Here is a 23,116-nt window from a genome sequence, read left to right as displayed (position 1 = left end):
GCCTTCCCTTCAGTCTTATTTCTAGTTCAGTAATTCTCAGCAGATTCGTGTCTGCAATAGACTCTTCAGTGTCATCTTTATGTGTATTGAAAACTTTTCTTTACTGTCACTTCTAAGACTTAGGTGTGGGTCAGCTCCCTCAGGAATTTCTACTTCTCAGGAGCTTTCTAGTTTTGCTTCTGCTGCAGGCACCCTGTCTGCTGTCTTTCACTGTTTCCTGTCCTACCTAGTATCCTAGAAGGGTCTCCATGAGCAAAGCATGCTTGGTAGATTTGAGAGGATTATTTCCATTTCTTCCAGAGTGTCTGCATGATTTAGAGTACAGTAGGAGCAGACCCTCACCCTTAGTCGTGGCAAGGCAGATAAATACACAGCCTTCCTCCCTACTGCTCAGCTGCTGGCTTTTTAATAGAGTCATTGCTCACAATAGCAAAGGAAAATCATGCCCATCTACTGCACTCTAGTGCAAAATAAAAAAAAAAAATAAAAAGAGAGGGAGAAAGCAACAGGAGGGAATAAGTTGCCTCTTAAAACTACTGCCTGGGAGGGAGCGAGTTTTGACATCTCTTGAAAACTGTGCATGTAGGGATGGGTAGACAGACCTGGGAAGGGAGGATATAAACTTTTTAAAATTATGAATTAAGAAAAAGAGTTAAGGAGATTCCTAAAGCTGCGAAAAGCTGCCTTATACAAGAGTGGCATCTGTTTGTATCCCTGAGATGATGAGAGAATACAAGCAGCAACCTGTCAGTTACACAAACCAGGAGAAAATAGTGATGAAAGCAATTTTATCTGGACTCAACTTGGTCCGAAGCTTTATACAAACTGTTTGCATAACCCAGGTATAGGGGAGGGGGAGTGAAAGAAATAGGGCTTATTTTGAATGGATAAGGCTTTCTTTAAGATGGAATTTTTCAGGTTTGGTTTAACATACATAGTATGAAAGATACTTATATACTAATTTTTCATAAAAATAAATAATTGCAAAGTTCTGAGATCATTTCCAAATGAAGTAAGTTGTAAGCATAATGCTTGGGGAGATCTGTGATACAAAGGTGGTTTGTAGCATAGGTTAGCACGGAATGCATGAGGTTGCCAGAAGTATAACTGAGTTTGAGAAATCTGTATTATGTCTGGTGATGAAGTTTGAAAATTATTTTGGGAAATTTGGAAGGTGGGATATTAGAAAAGTAGACATCTATTTTAAATTATTATTTGGACTGTGTAAATGCCTGCATGCTCCAATCAGCAACTAGGACTCAATTGCAGTAGACTCTCTTTGAACACATCAGGAAAGAAAGATCATTGCTAAATTGTTTCCTTCTGAGTAGTTATTACTGTGTCTTGCTTCTACAGCAACACTTACTTAACACTGAAGTGCAGTGATTATAAGAGAATAATATGGAAGTGATGCTCTGAAATTTCCTTCTGTGAGCGCTAATCTTGGAAGGCAAATTCTAGGCTGGTAAAATAACATTGGAAAATCAGTTTCTCTTGGCAGATTATTTATTGGTAGTATAGTAATGAAGTCGTAATGTAGAGTGGCTTGTCTGATCAACAATTATTTGTATCTCAAGCATGCACAGATCATTCTGATGTAGAGAAATTTATTTATAAATCGCTCTTGCTTTGGGGGGCAAAAATGAGGAAATGCATGCAAAACAAACAGTATCAGCTTTTATCATCAAAATGCATGTCTTCAGACCTCCTTAAAATGAGACCAAAATCATCTGATGTTTTCTGAATGGAAAAACCTGTGTGACGTACTCTCCATAAACCTCTCCGAAGAGGCGGGTTGCCCATTCCACTACAGCAAAATACTGGGGAGCAACTATTTTCTCATAAGTATGTGTGTTCAGTAATTGGATTTTAAGAGATGTTTTGAATGCTGTTTTGTTTTGTTTTGTTTTTTTCCCCCCAACCACATCTCCTGGTGATTTAAAATAGCACATTTAGTATAATTTAGTCTTTTAAAGAAGCAGTATGTTCTTAAAACAGGAAGATATTTTTTAATGAACAGCTTTGTTATGTCAGAATGGAAATAAAATTTGCTTCTTGTCCTTAATTCAACTCCTATTAACCCATATAAAAATGAAGAGAAATAGTTCACAAATGGATAAAATAGTTCAGTGCTATTTTGCTGCCCTGCACAGTGGAATATGGTAATACTGATAATTCTGGAAGACAAATACTCTTTCACTTCTGTAGCTCTAGATGAACCAGAAAAGAGCCATTTCTCTGTCCTGGTTTCAGCTGGGATAGAGTTAATTTTCTTCCTAGTAGCTGGCACAGTGCTGTAGTTTGGATTTAGGATGAGAATAATGTTGACGACACACTGATGTTTTAGTTGTTGCTAAGTAGTGTTTATACTAGTCAAGAACTTTTTAGCTTTCAATGCTCTGCCAGGTGCCCAAGAAGCTGGGAGGGGGCAGCTGACTCAAACTGGCCAAAGGGCTATTCCATACCATCTAACATCATGCTCAGTATAGAAACCGGGGGGAGTTGGCCGGGGGGCAGCGATTGCTGCTTGCGGACTGGCTGGACATCTGTCAGCGGGTGGTGAGAAACTGCATTTGAATGAAGATCAATCATAGTAAATTTTAACTTAAGTAGTATAAAAATTTTAGTATGGTTTCCTGTTGAAACACTATGCAACCACTCTGTTTATGCCTCAGCCTCTTCTCTTTGAACTCATTGCCTCATTTCTATTACATATGACAGAAGAGCAGAAGTTCCAAGGTTCCTGAAAATAGGTAGATGGGTAGTGGAGGAAAAAACCAAAAAGTCAGCGAGCGAGCCAGCTAGGGAAGGTGACCTGCTGTTTGTGAACAGAGAAGGACTTGTGGGTGATGTGACAGTTGGAGGCCATCTTGGGCACAGCAATCATGAAATGATAGGGTTTCTGATTCTCAGAGAAGTAAGGAGCGGGGTCAGCAGAACAGCTACCTTGGACTTCCAGAGGGCAGACTTTGGCCTGTTTAGGAGCCTGGTTGACAGAGTCCCTTGGGACGTGGTCCTGAAGGGCAGAGGAATCCAGGAAGGCTGGACATTCTTCAAGAAGGAAATCTTAAAGGCTCAGGAGCAGGCCATCCCCATGTGCTGAAAGACGAGCCGGCAGGTGAGAAGACCAGCCTGGCTGAACAGAGAGCTTTGGCTGGAACTCAGGAAAAAAAGGAGAGTTGATGACCTTTGGAAGAAGGGGCAGACAACTCGGGAGGATGACAAGGATGTCATGAGGTTATGCAGGGAGAAAATTTGAAGGGCCAAACTAGAACTTAATCTGGCTACTGCCATAAAAGACAACAAAAAATGTTTCTATGAATACATTAGGAACAAAAGGAGGGCTAAGGAGAATCTCCATCCTTTACTGGATGGGGAGGAAACATGGTGACGAAGGATGAGGAGAAGGCTGAGGTACCTAACGCCTTACACAGCACGTACAGGACAACCAGGTGATCAGGCCCAGTCGGCGTGGGTTTATGAAAGGCAGGTCCTGCTTGACTAATGTGATCTCCTTCTATGACAAGGTGATGTACTCAATGGACAAGGGAAAGGCCATGGTTGTTGTCTGCCTGGACTTCAGTAAAGCCTTTGACACTGTTTCCCACAGCGTTCTCCTGGAGAAACTGGCTGCTCATGGCTTGGATGGGCATGCGCTTTGCTGGGTAAAAAACTGGCTGGACGGCTGAGCCAGAGAGTGGTGGTGAACGGAGTTAACTCCAGTTGGTGGCTGGTCACAAGTGGTGTTCCCCAGGGCTCTGTGTTGGGGCCAGTTCTGTTTAATGTCTTTATCAATGATCTGGATGAGGGGATCGAGTGCACCCTCAGTAAGTTTGCAGATGACACCAAACTGGGTGGGAGTGTCGATCTGCTGGAGGGTAGGATGGCCCTGCAGAGGGACCTGGGCAGGCTGGATCGATGGGCCCAATGCCAGTTGTGTGAGGTTCAGCAAGGCTCGGTGCTGGGTCTTGCACTTGGGTCACAACAACCCCATGCAACGCTGCAGGCTTGGGGAAGAGTGTCTGGAAAGCTGCCCGGTGGAAAAGGACCTGGGGGTGTTGGTCGACAGCCGGCTGAACATGAGCCAGCAGTGTGCCCAGGTGGCCAAGAAGGCCAACAGCATCCTGGCTTGTATCAGAAATAGCATGGCCAGCAGCAGGACTATGGAAGTGATTGCCCCCCTGTACTCGGGACTGGTGAGGTTGCACCTCAAATACTGTGGTCAGTTTTGAGTCCCTCATTATGAGAAAGACATTGAGGTGCTGCAGCATGTCCAAAGAAGGGCAACGAAGCTGGTGAAGGGTCTGGAGCACAGAGTTTTATGAGGAGTGGCTGAGGGAGCTGGGGTTGTTTAGCCTGGAGAAAAGGAGGCTGAGGGGAGACCTTGTCACTCTCTACAGCTGCCTGAGAGGAGGGTGTAGCAAGGTGGGTGTTGATCTCTTCTCCCAAGTAACAAGCAATAGAACAAGAGGCCTCAAGTTGCACCAGGGGAGGCTTAGATTGGATGTTAGGAAAAATTTCTTCACCAAAAGGGTTATCAAGCATTGGACCAGGCTGCCCAGGGAAGTGGTTGAGTCACCATCCCTGGAGGTATTTAAAAGATGTGTAGATGTGGTGCTTAGGGACGTGGTTTAGTGGTGGACTTTGCCGTGCTAGGTTAATGGTTGGACTTGATGGTCTTAAAGGTCTTTTCCAACCTAAATGATTCTATGATTCTGTTGTATGATTTCTTCTCTACTTGTGGTCCAGCTTTCCTCAGAGGAACAATCAGTCCAGGTGGTTACCCAGTAGGGCAACAGAGAGCAAAAGTAGTAAAGGAATGCTACTTCCCAACTTCCAGAAACTATGTTCAAAGTACTTTGAAAAAGTAACAGGCAAAAAAGAGCTTCTGTGGATCTTTTATGATTATTTACATTTGGTTATTGGGTGGGGGCGGGGGGGGGGGGAACTTCTGGAGTATTAGTATTTCTTTTTACCTCTAGACAGTAAGTGTATCGGTGAGAGAGGTTTTCTTGCCATTCGCCCAAAAATGGTGGTTCACACTGATAGCAGAATGATACAGAAAGGTCCAGATGTGGTTTTAAGTTTAAAACATGTTCTGATAACCTTTGTATGTCCAAGGCAGATTATTCTGATTTCCTGTTGATAGCAGTGAATAGAACATATATATGTTTTCTTAAAATTTCTTATTTGTTTTTTATTTACTTTTGAGTTAGATTTTAAAAAAGTGTTTTTCCCTTGCATCTAAAGACAGACTACTTCTAAGTGGATGTCCTGGCCATTACCCATCTATTTTATTGAAGTATATTACTCTTGTAATTACGCATTTGGTTTGTATTTACTCATCCTCATATGCTGGTTCTTATATCTCTTTCCAGAGATCAAAATGCATTATTAATGTTTGAGTTGCTTCAGGGCATAAGGAAGTGAGTGAGCTTGCTAGTAGAGTTACTGCCAAAGGAAGAATTGAAGCTATGGGATTAAGTACATCCTTAAGAGGATGATGATCATTCTACAACTGTACAACTGTATTGTAGTCTAATATGTTGCTGATTTTAAGAGAAAGAAAAAAAAAAAGCTCAAAAAAAGACTACCTTATGTCCACTTAGTGAGTTTGGGAATCATTAGAGACCTTTTCCCTGTATTGCTCAATCCCATAACAGGGTGCAGCAGCTTTGGGGTAATTTCTGGAGAAGTGTGTCATGGTTTGGAGCTGAGGGTATATGATGAACTTGTACAGATATATTATGAGCAGTTTCTTACACACTTATAAAGAGGGAGCACTATGGATAGCTTTTGGTCAGCTTAAACTCTACTCAGGTCTTGCTTGCAGATGTTGTAATTAAATTGCTTCCACCTAACAGGGATACCTGCGAGTGGGAACTGGTGAAAGCAAGCACTGCAAATTCAAGGCTTTCAGAGCAATTCTGCAGCAGAGATAAAATCTGAAAACAACAGATCCTACAACAGATGAAAGACAATAATGTCAAACAAAAAAGAATAGAGAGTCTTGTGGTTTTGTCTTAGCATTTATGTTCTGTCACCCATGTTGTTACAGAATTCAGTAAAGTACACTTTGGGTGAGAAAGCTTTCTTTTATTTTTTGATAGCAAACGTTTCAAATGCAACTAGAAAGTCTCCAGTTAACTTCTAGTGGTGCTGAATGAGGTGTAGTGAGATAAATTACAAACAGATATAAACATTGCCTTAACTTGCTGCTTGGTTATGAGAGCAGTGAGAGTGAAATAAAAGCTGCAACATGGCAAACAAGAAGTGCTAACTTGCCTGAAGATTCCAGGATGTATCTGTCTTGCTGTAAATCGTCAGCTGAAATCCACTGTAGCTGCTTATTATCCCCAAAGAGGAATTACCTAGTGGCGGTTCATCAGCGTATACAACTTGGGCTTGATCTCAGTCAAATGCCCACAGAATGAGTCACACGATGGAGCAGTCTATATCCATGGTCAGCACTAGCTGTCAATTCTGTTGTCAGCTTTTTAAAGAGGGACTGCAGATGAGTGGAGTGTTTGGTTTTTTTTTTTCTTTCTTCTACTGCTATGGTTCATTTTTCCAATTCAGTGACTGTAGTTTTAGCAAAGGTATAGAGAAATGTGCTCTGTAGTTCCTACTGAAGTGCTTGGTTTTCCAGAATTGATTGGAAAGCGCTCCATTTCTTTTGGTCTTTTGCCTGATTCCCTGGACATCAGTACCACAGGCAAGCTTACAGTAGGTACTTCATCTACAGGGCCTGTTGGATGGATTTAGAGGACGTGTAGTTCTTCCAGGCTCGCTTCTGGTGGTAACCGCTGTGATAACAAAATATTTCTAAACTACTCACAGCTTTACAGCTGTGAGGTAAAGAAGATTTACAGACAGGGAAACAGAGGAAGTAAGAGAAGGTTCATGATTTCCTGAAGGTAGCAAGGAAGCTGTAGCTCCCATTCTCCTTTTGCACAAACCTTAGCCTTTCTGTTTACAGTTCCCTACAGCTGGGTTGGTATTGTTCATCTCTCTGAAAAATACCAGTACTATTTTTAATAATAGTGTATGTGTGAAAGAAGTTTCAAATTTAAAAGTAAGATCTTTAACAAAGTATAATTTATGTTGTCATAGCTTTCATACAGAATGTGAGCACATTGCCTAAGGTGAGTATCTGGTCTTGCAAATTACTCTTAAGTAAATGAACTTGATAAGGAGTACGCTGTTACATATAAGATGTACTGTAATGTTTGATAGAATGAGTTCATGGCCTCTGTGAAGTTGCATGTGCTTTTGTTAGTTGAAAAAAAATTAAATTTATGTGAATATATTCCATCCTGTAACATGGCATAGAAAAAGAACTAACCTTTAGAGATTGTGTTGATTGCTAGTGTTTTGTCTTATGCAAGTGTGACCTATGAAGTTAGAGGATTTAATTTAATTAAATGGGGTGTATGTACTATGCTTTGGATTCTGGGACTGATTTCAAAACAAAATTGTAGGAATGCCTAGAAGGTGGTATACTCAAGAGGTAACACAGCTCCATAACATTATTACTATTTATTAGAATAAAATCCTAACACGGCAAAAAATACAGCAACTGTGTGAATGCCAGTATTTGTTTTTTCTTACAGTTTCAAAGAACATTCGAATCTTTAAGAAATGTATCCAGTAAATCTGATCTACAGAAAACGTACCAGAAGTTTCGAAAAGATCTGGAAAATCTTGATTATTTGGCATACAAACGTCAGCAGGTAAGAACATGGAAGACATAGAATACTGTGCGTAAACATGGTGGGTGGTAAAGCTGATGTGTTTGATAGAGTTATTTTTCTACCAATAGGGTTTTATGCTTTGTGTAATGTCATCAGGTAAGCCAGTAGGAGGGGTGACAATTCTATTTAATGCATATGATGTTGGACTGCATGGTTTTTGATTTCTCAAAAGAGAGAAAGATAGATAAAGCAAGTGAGTGAGACTTGGCAGACTATTAAACTTTTCATTGACACGTAACAATTTTTTTTTTTTTCATTAAAGGGCATAAAAGTACTGTTTGTGTTTTTTGACTTGAAAAATGAACTAAATCCACATAAGTTAATGGAATCAGATAATGACTGTGCATGCAAACCACTTTTTTTTTCATCTTTAGAAATGAATTTACAAGACTAGATTGCATAAAGCTTTGAAGTGTACAGTCTTTGACTCATGCTTGCAAGATCAAGGTTAAATTGTTAACATGTGTTTAACGTTGGACATACTTTCTGTCACTTACGCACGGCTTCTGTGAAAATGTCAGCTCTCATAATAGGTCTGCACTTCTTTTTTTGTGTTCTTGGTAAAATAAGACACTGCTTCTTTCAGAGCATACTGATGAAATGCCTTAACATTTCTATGTGGGGGTTGTTTTGGTTTATATTTTTCTGCATTCTGTCGCTTGGTGTCAGTGTTGTCAAACACTTCATTTGCTCGGGGGCACATCACTTACAGTTGTTTATATCAGTAATTGATAGTTAAAAATTAGGAAAGGGCTCAGGGACAGATGGTATCTGAACACATGAATACTTGATTCTTGAAATAAGGAGGTCAGGGAGCAATTGGCTTGGGTGAGTTTCAGTGTGGTGGAGCTGTTATTCTGGTAGCGCTATAGCATAGTTCTTTGTGCCCTTTGACATGGGGCTGCGAGCAACCAAAAGACAGTGTTTTAACTGGCAGCTAATGTGGGTTTATGTTATCTGATCTCATAATTATGTCAAACATAATAAATGTCACATCTGTAAGGGCTTGGAGAGCATTTCTGAGCCAGGGAAGTGTAACTTCTATAATTACTTCTCAGGCTACCATCATACTTTCATTGGGAGTAGCTTTCTCTAGTCTGAATTCTCACTCTTCACAAAATTCCTTGTTATTTCAAGTGATACATGTCTGGTTCTCTAGCAGACTCTGAATATGCTTCAATAACATACTGCATTTCACCTTGAGCAGGGCATATTTTCTCCTCTTTCAGATCTTCACTACCCTTCTCATCTCAACCCTTTGCACTTGCAAGTCATTTGGAGAATCTCAACATCCTTGTTTAATATCAAGCATGCATATATGTCCCCATGCTGTTTCTGCTCTATATTTAACTGTGTTGGCAGAAGCTTTTGCATTTGGAGGTACTAAAGGAGTATTAGGTATAAAATCACTTCCTGCTTTCAGACACAGAACAGAAGATAGGCCATTCTATCTTCTCCTCTGTGGTTGAATCTTTCTAAAATTTTATACAATGCTATTAAGAAAATAAACTAAGCAAAGGCTGAAATTATTAAAAAAAAAAACAAACCAAAGCTCAACCCCCAAAGCAAAAACAAATGAAGGAGATCAGAGATGTTCTCTGTGTCTTAGTTAATTTGTATTGTATACCTGACCAGTAGTAGTCTTACGGTTCTGTTGAGTACTATTTTACCTGGTTTTGATACTGAGATTTTCATCTCAATAGAACTTGCTTGGAGAATCTGCAGTAAAGGATTTGAAAAGCTGCCATGTCTGTCTATTATGGAAGATGCTTTGAATTGGGTGCTGTTTTGGGAAGGAAGTGATCTGTCCATGAAAGATTAAGATTTAGTTTGATTACTGTGCAGTAAGTAAAGCACAGACCTGGATTGGGACTGAAGCTGTTCTGAGTTTGTGACGTTTGTATCCGAGTTTGTGGAGCATGCGCATCTAGTTGATGACAACTTACATGCTCTCTTATTAGATTAAGGGTATATTCATAGCCCCACTGGCAAAATGTTGAGTCACTACCATCTGTTTGGAGACAAACAATTGTATACAGAATGAATCCATTCATGGTGAAGTAAGTGTTCTATGTAGTCTAAGTAATGAATATTGCTTTTGAATGAAATATAGTTATCTGCTTCTGTCCTTATTTTTTAGATATGAGAGATGAGGTGCAATATAGCAATGTAATTCTTCACTGTTGAAGTTTACAGGACAGATGGGAAATCAAAACTGTGCTTTTTAAAGGGTGTTTAAAATGACCTGCGTTGACTCTGGTTTATAAATATAGACCAAACTTCTATGAGTGGTAGAAGTATACAGGAGGCAAATCATTTTTAACTGGCAGTTTTCGGAATGGGATAGAAGATCTTGAGTTTTCAGAGGGCCAGCAGATTGCCAACAGAAATATCTCTTTAAAATGGGCAGTGAGGTCAAGAATTCAGTTCTGGCTTGCTTTATACAAAAACCCCAAAGTTGTTAGCGTATGTCGGTTTTCTTCTCAGAGCTTTCAGGTTCTAATTTTGCAAATAGGCTGAGTGTATGTATGAGCTGGCATGGAACTGGTCAGGGTGGCTAAATTCTTTGGTGATTACAGAGGAGGAAGATGAGCAGTTCTTGGAGTTAGAGACTTTAATGTTGCAAAGCTGAACTGTGTGGATGCCGCCTAGTACTGTGGTCAAGAAGCCTGAATGATGCTCTTTGCCATTCTTCTGTGTCCCAAACATAGTATGAAATATTGAATTGCATCTATATTCCAAGTCTAATTACCGTTGCTGTCTGCGATGAACTCCCACCATATTCAAGTCTGCTCTCAAATATATTGCTGCGTGTCAGAGCTTTCCTTCTTACTGTTGGTTGGTGGAACACACATCTCCATCTCTACAGACTTGCCATACTTTTCTGAGAGAGATGGCTTATTCGCCAAATTAGTTGGAAGTACGTTTAACTTGAGCCAGATGAAGATAAAATACAAACAACACATCTATACTCAACAGTGGAATGTAGGCTGCATGTTTCTAGGGATGGGTTGCATCCACTAGAGAAATTCGTTTGGGTGGAGAATGTCAGTTTATAGCCAGTCTGCCATTTTGAAGCCTTATAAGAGATACCTGTCTCCAAGAAATGTAGTTTTTCTTTCTTGTCCAGGAGATAGGCTGGCAATTCCTTTGAATTAAAACAAGCTTTTAATTTCCTTGATACTGACTGTCTGAAATTTGACTAAAAATCAATAGCTCCATGCCACAATGAGTAGTAAACCTATTCTCTTGCTCTGTGACTTATTGGAATGCTTCCAATAAGAGTTAAGTAAGCTTTACACTGAGCGTTGTTTTGTATCAGCCTAAATATTAACACATCTGCAATGTGAATATTTCCAGGGGAAATGAGATAGGACAAAATGGTAAAGCACTTTGGGATCTTAGTGATAGATCGCAACACTCTTCTTGGGATACAGTAGTAGGTGCACATTTCCTTTTTTCTTATATAGGACCTTGTTCCTATTGAAGGGAAGTTGTCCATATATTGTTCAGCTGGAACAGTACTGGTTTAGGGCCTTTCATTATAATGATCTTACTGTAAGGTCATTTCAGGAGTGTTGGGCAATAGCTACAAGAAAAATGGAATTATAATCAAATTCAGCAGTATCTAGCACCTGTCAAACTGAAAAATTATTGCTGCTGCTCTTAGCGTTAACAATGCCTTTAGGATGCCTGTAGTAGTGCTGGCTGTAATTCAAAGACACTTAGTTTTTGCCTAGAAGTGTCCGGCAATGTGGTAATCTAACAGTTGACAACAGAACTTTAGTATGTGAACACACACAAAAGCAGTATCCTATTGTAAAGTTATGCTAATTTAAGGTTTACTTATTTGATTTTGATTGTATCCCCTCAAGGTAATTGTGTGTTGAAGGACTGAATCTATGTGAAACCATTTTGATTATTCCATTTTAAAGTCTTTTTAGAATTGCTTCCTGATGATTGTTGTACTTAGAAATGTTTTAAGAAGTTGTGTTAGAAACTGAAGGAGTTAAGGGCTGTATCAGAGACATTTATGGGGTACACAGTAATTTACTTTGCTTAGGGGAAATAATGCTTCCAGGAGCTGGAGCAGAGCCCTTAACCTGTTTTACTTCAGAGCAGTCCATCGTTATCAGTACTGCAGTTGTCTTCATGATCACACAGGTCAAATTTACATTTAGAAATTTTTAATTTTGGAATGAAGACTTGTTTCTACAGTCAAATGGTATTTCTCTTTGTTAAAATGGAGTAAGTGCACTTTTATTCTCTACCTTTGATTGTTCACTTTGCTTTTTAAGATGGCATTGTGTTGAGCATGAGATTTGTTCACCAAAGTGATCTACTCTAGAAACTGGAGCCAAGTTTTCAAAAGAGATTATCACCTATCAACTGGCAGGCTTATTATGTGACAAACACTTTAAAAAGTAGATTGAAAAGTGGAGGGAGTTCAGGGTAGAGGTGAATTATTTGTTGTCAAGAAAACAAGCATTATGATGAAAAACTTAAGGAGCTCTGTCATTGTAGCTTATCTGGAAAAGGTTATGGCTTAGAAATATCACAAATAGAGGTGCTTAACTAAATCTTTATTCTAGTACACAGAAGTATGACAAGATCCAATGAATGGAAGTCAGAAAAGTTCAAACCAGAAAGCAAATGAATGTTTTTGACAATTAACTACTGAGATGGCTTAGTTAAGAGGTGCAGTACATTAATTACTGCTTGTAGCCTTTCTATCCATAATCCATGCCTTTCTAAAAGATGTGCAGTGACTGAGATGCAAATCAAAGGGCAGGAATTATTATGGAAATTTTTAAGGCTTGTGCTGTTCAATGAATTTGAATGAGAATTCATAATTTTTTTTTCTAGACTTAAGAATGACGGTACATTTGGTTTTTTATTTGAGGGTAAAGGCAGAATTATGTCTTTTGAATTGCCATACTGGATTAATAAATGGGTGAGTTTGTTTACTTTTGTATTTACCACTTTGCCACTGTCTATACTTCTGCAGGGTTGGATGCGTTCAGAGTTCTTGTTTAGGAATTTTCAAGCAAGCCTAGCATTTCACTTTAGAGTAATTTTAACGGCATGTAGGCATTTGATTCCCATAGGCTTTTCTAAAAATGCCTTCTTTCTTTTCCATCTTCAATATTTAGTCACACAATATGAATTATAAAATGGGGACTATGGGCTGTATTTCCAGTATTATAGCTTATTTTCTCCCCTTGACATAAGAACAACTATCTATCATGTTGTATAACAAAAATAATTGATTTATGCATTAATTTAAAAAAGTAAACAACAAATCAGTGTCAATAGCTAAGAGAGTGTAAAATTATGACAATTCTGTTTTCAGCCGCCTGACATTTCTTCATAGTTCCATGATCATAGCTCTGTTATTTAGCCATGGCTTCTGTCTGTCCTGTGTGTCTGTATGGTTTGCTGAATGGATGAGGAGGTTTTCCTTTCCTCGGCTCACCTGAAAGTGCTGATACTCCCTTGTTTACAATTTTTTATTACGTATTCAGGGTGGTGGGGTGGAAGAGTTTTGTATCCCCCATCAACTTTGCTACTGCATGCACCATACTTTTACAGCTAAGCCCTTCAGTTGGATTTGTCTGTCTGTAGCGCTTGTCTTGCATGATTTTAAGCTGCAAGCAGTTCGTTACCTCTCTGTGCGCAATTTTTCCATCCGTGCATGGAAGCCAGACCTCTGAGAAAAAGTCATGCCTTTACCGTTTGAAGGAAGGAGAAATCAAATGACAAGGAAAAAAAATGAGACATGGTGGGAGAATTTCTTTAAATTGACCTACTGCTTGGCAGCTTCTGGGGTTTTTTGTCTGTGGCTCATGACATGGAGATCTTGTGTACTCACTGTGCAGCTGCACAAGGAGCAGGAGGAAGGTTTTGCTGGTCTTCTCGTAGGCACAGTTTTTACTTGTAGAAATCTGAATGCCAAAATTAGGTAAAATAGACAAGAAACCTTATGGGGGAAACCAGGAAGTGTAGTTGCATAGCTGGTCACATTTGCATGTTAAGTGCCTGATACTTTTTCTGTGGTTAATGCCGAAGCTGCCTGATGCTGATGGCTTCAGAATCCAGCCTGATGTTAGTCAATGTGATGAGGGAATAACAAGAAGTTGATTTTTAGTAAGTAATTAAAAGTTTCTATAAAGGGGTACTCTAATTTTAATTAGAAAAATTGAAATTTCTGCTGCAAGTATGAACACTGACAAACTGAAGAGTGGGTGGGATTCCTCTTCTGGACCAATAAAAGTGTATCCAAAACTCAAAGAGGAACCATTTGCCCTTAATTGCTTTTTCCACAGCTGTGATAAATTGATGACATTTGAAGAAACAGGGAGGTATATTTTTGTCTTCCAAATGTAAAAAGAGAGCAGTAGGCACTCAAATCCTGCTGAGAATCCAGTCATGAAAGTAACAGCATAACTGTCTTGTGTGTCTTTGAAATATTCTTGTGTGAGCTAGTGTAAGTGCTTTGGAATTTGGGGGAAATGGACAGAATTCTGGGTTATCTTGCATCCAGAGTGAGAATTGTGAGAAATAATCTCTTTCCCCCCTTTCATATAGTCTGTGGAGGATATAGATAGTTAGTATGTAAAGCCTTCAGCCTACAAGATACGAAGAGTCGAACTGTTGTCTGAGGTGCCCATGGCAAAAAAGCCCTTTAAAACTTTGATATTACAAGGGAAATAAAATAATAATAAAAAAAAGGGATGTTCTGAAACAGTTATATATTTTTCAGGAATAAAAACAGTGGTGCTGTAAAGATGTTGAGATAGATGTGTGGGGTTTATTTAAACCTGCTTCTCACTTTCTTGAGAAAACAGAAGGGGACCTGTAGGGAGCCTGGGACTTGAGCACGGGGCTAAAGAGGCTTCCCCCCAACCCTGGGCTTTCCAAAGTTCAGTCTGTTGCTGTTTCTATGAAACTGAGTTACTGGTTACCTGCACCCAAAATGTCCTCAGTTTGGGTGAAAGATTCCAGTCTAGTCTTGTCTCTGATAAATGTATCTACAATGTCTTGGGAGCCAAGGATGGATGATGTTTAACCACAGAGTGCCCAGGTAATTTAAAAACAAACAAACAAACATACAAAATTGAGCATAACAGTGGGAAGGAAATGAGATCTTGAGCTAGGAATTAAATTACAGTAACAACTAAGTAAGTAATGATAAAAGGGCATGACTTAAAAAGCTGATAAAGAATTTTGAGTCCGTGCCACAGTGGGCTTGCAAATACCACTGATTTTGTACCTGAACATTTGGTATGGTACCATATGTGTGTCCTATTTGAATTCTGATGTGTGGGTATTTTATTTCAGTGGTCTCTTCGCGGCTCAGATTAGAACCCTATTCTATCAGTAGACTAGAAACCGATTTTTGTTTTTTCCCTGAATGAAATATACTGATACTTCAGATGATATGTTTATTCTAATGCAGGACAAAACCAGAATTTGTGGAATGTAAATGGGGTCAGAGTGTAAAGAGAATGGTACTTACTGATGCAACAATAACTGGTAATATGACAATTACAGTATTTTGTTAGGTGGCAATGCCCTCTCAAGGAGCTACCAAAACTGTGGTTTTATACAGCAGGAGTGAGGTGAGCCTTAAAAGGAATAGGTCATTTGGGGCTAATAGTTTTTGATTTCTCAGGAGAGTTTATTAAAAAAAAAAAAAAAGTGCAAAGTTGTTGTCAAGTGTATTTTAACAGCTGACATAACTAGTAAAGCAGAGTTAAGCAGTATAACTTTTTCATGTTGATGCTAGATGAAGCTATGCTACGTGCTGAGCTCCCATGGCCACTTTTAAAAAACAGTGACTGATTACCCTGACCTGATTTAATCAGCTGCTAATCACCCATGTCATTCTAATAAATTCCTGTCCCACAATCCCTCAATGCTATGGTTAGTGGAGATACTAGTCTCTCCTTGCTGCTTCCCCTTTGCTTGCAAATGTTGACCAAAAGGATTGGCTGGTCCCTAGCCAGGAACTTGTAGAGTGCAGTTTTAAGAGAGCTCAGATCTACTGCTCTAATAGCAACCGAGGAAGTAAGGACTAAGGTGGAAGAAAGGAAGTATGGTGAAAAAGGGAGGCAGATTTTCAGTGATGAACCATGCAGAGTTCCAGGTGATAGGTTAAAGTGGACATCTTTTATTTCACTCTGCTGCTCCTGCTCTCCAGCAACACCTCACTGGGCGGTTAAGTACAAGTAGTGAAAAATGTAATTGCGCAGATAGCGTACCATCTTTTGAAGTAATAGTAGCTTTTGATTGGTCTTCAGGTATAACCCATAGCAGTGCATGTTTTAATTATTTAGCCCTAATCAAAGATGTGGGAAAGGAGAAAGATAATTTCTTTCAGATACAAGCTGCTCTACAAACAGGGGTGTCCTTGCTAAACCTTTTTGCTACAGCTTAATTTGTGCCCACCAATGGTTCAGGCTGTGGCTGTTGTAACTGCCTGTAACGTCAGCAAGCATGTTGTGGATTAGGCAATGTGATGAATAAAGCAGGACGATGTGTAGCAGAGTAGAATTTTAATGATGGAAAAACGGTCAGGTGAGAGACTGCTGGAGAACCACTCTCATACAGGCCAGTATTGGACTTATTTCTCTTTGGTTTATATCAAGAAAATACAGTGCAAATTTAGGATGATGCAGGGATTCAAAGCAGAAATATTCAGTGCTTGAAAGAGAAGCAAAGTGATTTAGAGTTAATTTGATTAAGTCTGTGAGCCTTATTCCTTCAGCCTTTCCTAAGGCAAACCTTTATTTAAAGTTATTGCTGACTTTAAAGTGGTATTAGACTTTCTTGAGCAGAGACTGTAAGATCAGGCTCTCTAGCCTAATGATTAGGATTTTTAAAGAAAAATGTATTCTCTGAGCTGCTGAAGATGCAGTGACCATGAGAGAATGGAGAATTGAGAATTGAGAATCTAGGATTAGAGAGTGGTTTGACAAAGTGGCTACTTGCCCTTATTTCAATAATAATTTTTCTGGCCAAAATAATTAGAGTTCCTCACACTTGCAAGGAAGACAGAAGTAAAGAGTGTCTGATATGGAGGAATGACTGTGGGTGGGACAGATACAGCGCTCTGAAGTAGGTTACATGATTTAGCTCAGAGTAAAGGTGAAATAATGAATCTGTGTATTAAAATGCACAAAGGATAATTCTGTGCTACAGAGCCTAGACTCTGAAATGGCAGTCATTAGGTGTGACAGGTAACTGCTGGAGCTGGTTGGATTTTTTTATTTAAAAGTTATGTTTGTTTTTTTTTTTTTTTTTGAAGAGCATGAGATGGACAGACTGACTGACTTCTACCCAAAACCAGTATTTGCTCCAAATTCAGATTAAAATTCCTGTTCTATTTGATTCATGAGGCTTAAGCCAACATTGTCTAGTGAGTTTGATATTTGTAATTCTGGGTAATGTGTCTCTTCTCTTGACAGAGGTTTTTCAGGTCCACTGTGAAATGGGAAAAATCTTGAAATCTCTGGGATGATTTTAAAATTACAAGTGGTCACCAGCACTTCTGATGAACAAATACAGGAGAAATCAATGTGTTGCTGCATTAACATTGTGTCTAGTGATCCAAAATATATTAATTACTTTAAATGGATGATTTTTTAAAATATTGGATTGGAAACAACTAAATACAAGGTTCTTGGTGTGCTGGCCTGTTAGTTGTAATAGCTAGAATCCTAACAACACTGAAGTAATCACCTTGGTGGAATTCAGCCAGCCACCGAGAGAAAGTCTGTTCTTTACCTTAAAGTTATAGAAGGCATACTTTCATACCTCTAAATGCTGATGTCAAACAGGCACCTTTTGCTGTGGATTTTGGAAATCAACACATTTAAACAGTTCCAGCATGCTCTAATATTTTATACGACCACAAAGAATTGCAAACCACTCCACTATCTTTTCTGAAAGTTGTCTGGGTTTGCTTTCTTCTGATAATAGTCATGGCAGTCTCAGTTCACCTGGAAGTTCCTGGGCAGTCAGAGTGGATCTGCATTCTGGGATACTGCATGGGGTTCCTAGGGAGTTTCTATAGCTGAAGAGACACTACCTTTCCTGGAGAAAGATGAGACAACACAGTGCAGTGGCTGCAGGCTGCTGCTTTGTTCAGAACACAGGGGTAATTAAATACCGTCTCCTTACAGATACAAAATTGTGCTGATCTTGTTGCAGAGAGAGGCAGCTGGCTTCCTGGGCATACAGTGCATCAGACAGCTGACAGTGTTTGCCTCTGGGCTGATACGCTGGGCTCCTCTGAGCCCCTTACGCATGTCCAGGATACACACAGAACAAGACACAGAAGTTGCGTTTCTGTGTGTCTTGTCTTGTCCACTTTATGATGCACATCTGAGCTGTAATCAGTGCAAATTTTGTCATCATATTGATTCTGTATATGATCAGCTTCTTATTCGTGAACTCTCTCCATAACAAAGAAGCAGTCATAAATTTTAAGAAAAAACCCTGGGTGATTTTATGGTGCCTAGTAAGATAATCCCCATGTTAGCCAAATGGCTTTGAGGTATACAAAGTTTCTGAGAATAATTGGAAATGGTAAGAGAGCAGTGTTTTGAGAAATGTATCTGAGCCGGGCATACTTCAAGTTTATATGACATATTTTCTGATTAATGGAAGCTCCTCTGAATAGAGGATTACTTTTTAGTAAACTTCTGGACTGAGGAAATAATCAAGGATCATAAATGATCCACTTTGCAGGCGACTTCTTTTATACTGTCCTACCTGCTTCCAATTAATACTTTGTTTTGTCCAATGTCTCTGTTATAATCAGTATCAGTAGATCTATGTAACTCAGGTGGTCTGTGGAGACTGTTTTGAGAATTAGTCTTAGGTCTTCTGCCTTCCATTTTATTTCATTGACTTCAATACTTAGTTTCTATATTCTGAGCTGACTTTATTTATACTGGCTTAAATCTGAAGTAGTTTCAGGAAGTTAATAGTGTTATAAACTTACACCAATATAGCTAAGGTCAGAATCTATTCTAATTGGACAAGAGCAATTTCAGTAAATTAAATGTTTTAAAAAGAAATTGCTTGCCTCTTACTTCAAGGCCTAGCCTTGTTCGCTACCAGCACACAATTCATGTGAATTGTACTCAGAATGAACATTAAGACGACACAGCAGTATTACTATTACTGTATAATTCACTTTGAGATAATGGAAAAACTTTTAAAAATTATCTTTCGTTGGTGGTATGGGTAGACTTCTTTCACAGATATGTTCTATGCAGAGAGTACCAAGATGGTGTGTGTGTGTTGTTTGGGGTTTTTTGGAGTATCTGTAGTTGTAATTTTATTTCCTTCCTGAATAATTTTGTGTTCAGGAGAGACACAAAGCATTCTACCTTTTAGAAGAGTCCAAAGAATAGTACAATCAAGAAGGCTCTATAACAATTCCCCATGTTTTAACACTCCCAGCTAAAATAAAGATTCTTTGAAGTGTTCCAGGAGATATCGAGCAATCTTTTTTTTTTTCTTTTTTCCCTTGTTTATTTTGTTTAGCCTTCCTTGTTCAGAAATAATGTTCCTCCTGAAATCCCTTGTGGTGATTTCCATTAATTATACTTAGTCCTGTTGCTGGGGAAGAATTTAACAGCAGTAAGCTCTGCATGGACTAATGTAAATTTAACCAATACACAGCTGCGAGCACCACGCATCTCTCTCCTTTGCAAATCAGTATGAATTATATCCTGGATCTTTGGAATAGATAGTAACCTATTAGAGAAGAGAATAAAATAGTCTGTGTGTTCAGGAGTGATTAAGAGTGGGCTTAGCAACCGAGGAAAAAAATGGACTTGATAGGTGAGTCTTAGTTGCTGTGTTTGTTCTGTTGATCTTTTCCTGTTTCCAGATAGACAGGCAAAGTAAATTTTTTTGAAACCTGCAAGACATTTGCAATAGAGAGGCACTGACACAGATGTTAAAAGAAAAAAAAAAATCTCTGTATGGTCATAGAGGAAGAAATGTAGTACTTTGAATTGTTGTGAACTGCTCATAGATACGAGGGAACTGAATACTAGCATCAGTGAATCCAAGAGAAGAGAGAGTAAACAGAATTGACAGTACAAAGAGAAGACAAAGTACAGCCTCAAACTTGATCACAATTCTTGTTCGTGATTGTTTCTCCTTCCAATTATTCTGGCCAAGAAATTTGATCTTTAACAGGATCAGATAATACTTGTTTCATGTATGTGTGAAGCTACGTGACAATTAATGGGATTGCTTGTTGGAGACATTTGGATATATATCTTTCCTGTTTTGCAAAACTCCTGTTAGGATGGAGGACATTAGGGAGGGAAAAGAAGCAGCAGTAATATGGGGAGGGGAGATGGATGAGAGACAATCAGAGGAATTCTCTCTTTTTTTTCTTTTAAGTGCTATTTTGGGGCAACTCAAAGTGTGCCTGTGGATATGGAAGTTTGTATGGGTTTTCTCTGGTTGTCAATAAGAGCCATTTGCATTAGAAAAGTCTAAAACATTAGAAAGGTCGAAAGATAAGTGTAAATGTCACCAGGGAACGCGTGAGCTTTCAAGCCTCGTGCTCAGTGGGGGACATCCTCTTGGAAAGTATGGCTGTGCCTGATGCCCTCGTGCCTCAGAACCACGCAGGGCTTGTGGCTGTGGGCTATGCAGGTCTTAAGACCTCCTTCTGCTGTGCATAGGAAAGTCGGGAATATTTTTCTTCTCCCTCCTGTTTTCTTGAATGCCTTTTCCACTTCTGTAAAAGAGTAAATTATACAGTGTTCATTATCTGTTAGTATTTTTCCCTTTTTGCTAGACTGTGGCATTCTACCTGGAGAGCAAAATATATTCCGTTGGCTGTTCTTACTGGAGCAACAGAACTTCTAGTTGTGAGTTGAGTGCTGTATAACTTGTCTCAGAACCAGACAAGGAAGGTCAAATCCCTCCATGTTCAAAAAGCCATCAGTCAGATTAAGCATAAATTAGGTTTCCTGTGGTTCAAACCACATCTCAGGAAGTTGTCATTAACGTATCTTAGAATGGAGAGAGAAGTAGCTGAGAGGTATTTGAAGGAATCGTAGAATAATTTAGGTTGGAAAAGACCCTTAAGATCATAGAGTCCAACTCTTAACTTAACACTGTCAAGTCCGTCACTAAACCATGTCTCTAAGTGCCACATCAAGGAGTGTGTCTTGGGGAGCATGTTCATCTTTTATGGCTCTGATTTTGCCTCATAAAAAATACTTTTTCAATGGAGGTTTTACATGATATATATGAGAACCAACATGTAGTTTGTTTTAAGCAGTCAGCACACTTTGGAAGGAATGTCTTAGTGTTCATGTCAAGATACGGCTAAACTATCCCAGGGCAATCTTAAAAACTAAATTAGGCTGAAAATAACAGGGTCAGTTATTTGATAATGGAAGTTTCTGTGATTGTGGCAATCTTCTGTGTACAGAAACAAAACCTGTTCTGTTTAGTTCTGATAAGTCTTATTTTAAAAGAAAAAAAAGAACAGGAGAAAGTACTAAAAAAAAATTAAAGACATTAAGTGTAGCATATGTGATTAAATTAACAGAGAAGCTACATGCAAAACTCTTTTGCAGGGAAAATGACCGTTTTGACAGGTGTGGTACATTTATCACAACACCTGTCTATCATTCAAATAGTATTTTTCTTTTCTGCTTTTGTTTGCTTTCTTCATTGTATCTGCTGTTTTAGTTTTTAGAAAATGATGGTGTTGCATGCATTGATGGGATTGTGGTCTGCCTGACTTCCATTCTAGTCTGCCCCCAAGCTGATGCACTGTGGTGTTTGAAAGATTCTGAATACTGGAAACGGATCATGGACTCATCCGGAATCACTTCCAGCAAATAAAAGTGCTAAGCTCTTCTCCATAGACCTAGTTCTACTGTATTTATGCCAGATAATTTTGAACCTGGAGCTCTGCCATTAGACAGGGTCCGTGAAGTCAGAAGCTTTCTGCCTTCTCTTTGGAAACTATATCCTCTTTTATCATATGTTTAGATAAGACCTTGAGGTAAAGATCCTGACATACCATATGCATTGCACAACGCCAAAAGCATTCAGTGCTTAAAATAATCTAACTCTTCAAAAACTTCATCATAATGCTCTGTACCGTGAATGTCAAGAGGCTGTGGACCTGCCAATTGTCTGGGTTTTCCTGGGCTTGCCCTGGCCTCGGGGAATGGTTTTTCACACAGTGCTCTTTTTTTAAGGGAGAAAAGTCTTAGCTATCTTGGTTTTTGGGGTACTTCCTTCTGTTTCTCATTAAAAAGCAGCTAATGATTATTTTTTTTCTTGAGGCACCCTTTTTTCCCCACCCCATGTATCACCCTCCCAATTCTCCCTTACATGTTTATGTTCCTAAGTGATTGGTGTATAAGGAAGGAGGAGAATATTAAAACGGTATCAAACAACATCAAAAATGAAGGGTTGTAGTATTCGCATCCTCTCTGCCTGTGCTTCAGGTTGCATCAGGTGTAAGAGCAGAGCTCCTCTTGCATTCCCTGTGACGCTGGGTCATTTCCATGTATCAGACCCTGCTTTTATTGAATCCCCCAAGACCTGTAGAATGCTGCAGCATGCGGTTGTGTCTTGGCCTTTCGCCTTCCTTCTCTCTCTGGTCTCACACAGCTCACCAAAAAGGGCTGGCACTGTACCTTTTTTCTGCATCCTGATGCTGGACTACTGTGCAGATCTGAGTGGCTCTATTTAATGCGGGGAAGTTAAGCAATACTAAAGATGTACTATGCGCTCTGTAGTATTTTATATAGCTGGGTATGAGGAAGAGGCGTGGGGTAGCAGATATGCTCTGTAACTTTCTGAGAGCAGGTGGAAGGGGGGGTCCTTCACTGTTTTTTGTGACACAGAACGTGTCTGCCTGCCCCTGGCCTCCCTGTCCTTGGTACTGTTCTTAGGCCTTGGACAGCACATCCAATACAGCCCTGTGAAATCCAAAAGACGCAAGTGATAACTCTCTTTTGAGAATGGATTGAATATGCTTTGGGGAAACTTTTTCTCACAGGATCCCAAAAATTGACTGATTACTTCCAGTGCCTTCATCCATCCACAACTGCCTGAAATGCTATGGCTGCCTGCCAGCTTCATTTCCTTAGGACCCACTGTGCTGAAGACCTGATCTTGGCTCTCCAACAAGGAGGACAAAATAGGCTTACCTAAATTATTTGTCTGCACTGTTAAGAGCATTTGGGGCTAATGATTTTCACCTGAAATGGGCCTATTAGGGATTTTTTTGTGTGTGACAGTTCTGGAGAGAAATGCAGGCGTCTGGCAAGAGGAAACTAAGTGTTTGCAGGCTA

The 23,116-nt window shown here is 39.4% G+C and overlaps 1 protein-coding gene across 3 annotated transcripts in view; it reads left to right on the top strand.

Annotated features, from left to right (window-relative positions):
- CTNNA3 (catenin alpha 3) overlaps positions 1–23,116 on the top strand; it is a 544,923-nt gene that overhangs the window by 29,148 nt on the left and 492,659 nt on the right. For all 3 annotated transcript variants that reach the window (XM_075717289.1, XM_075717292.1, XM_075717291.1), the window contains one exon: positions 7,614–7,733. In XM_075717289.1, the coding sequence (XP_075573404.1) occupies positions 7,614–7,733 (120 nt within the window). The remainder of the gene's footprint in view (positions 1–7,613; positions 7,734–23,116) is intronic.

Source organism: Pelecanus crispus, chromosome 10 (assembly GCF_030463565.1).
Source record: "Pelecanus crispus isolate bPelCri1 chromosome 10, bPelCri1.pri, whole genome shotgun sequence".
NCBI lineage: Eukaryota > Metazoa > Chordata > Aves > Pelecaniformes > Pelecanidae > Pelecanus > Pelecanus crispus.
The sequence above is the reverse complement of the archived record's forward strand: the minus strand, read 5'-3'. Positions and strand labels throughout refer to the sequence as shown.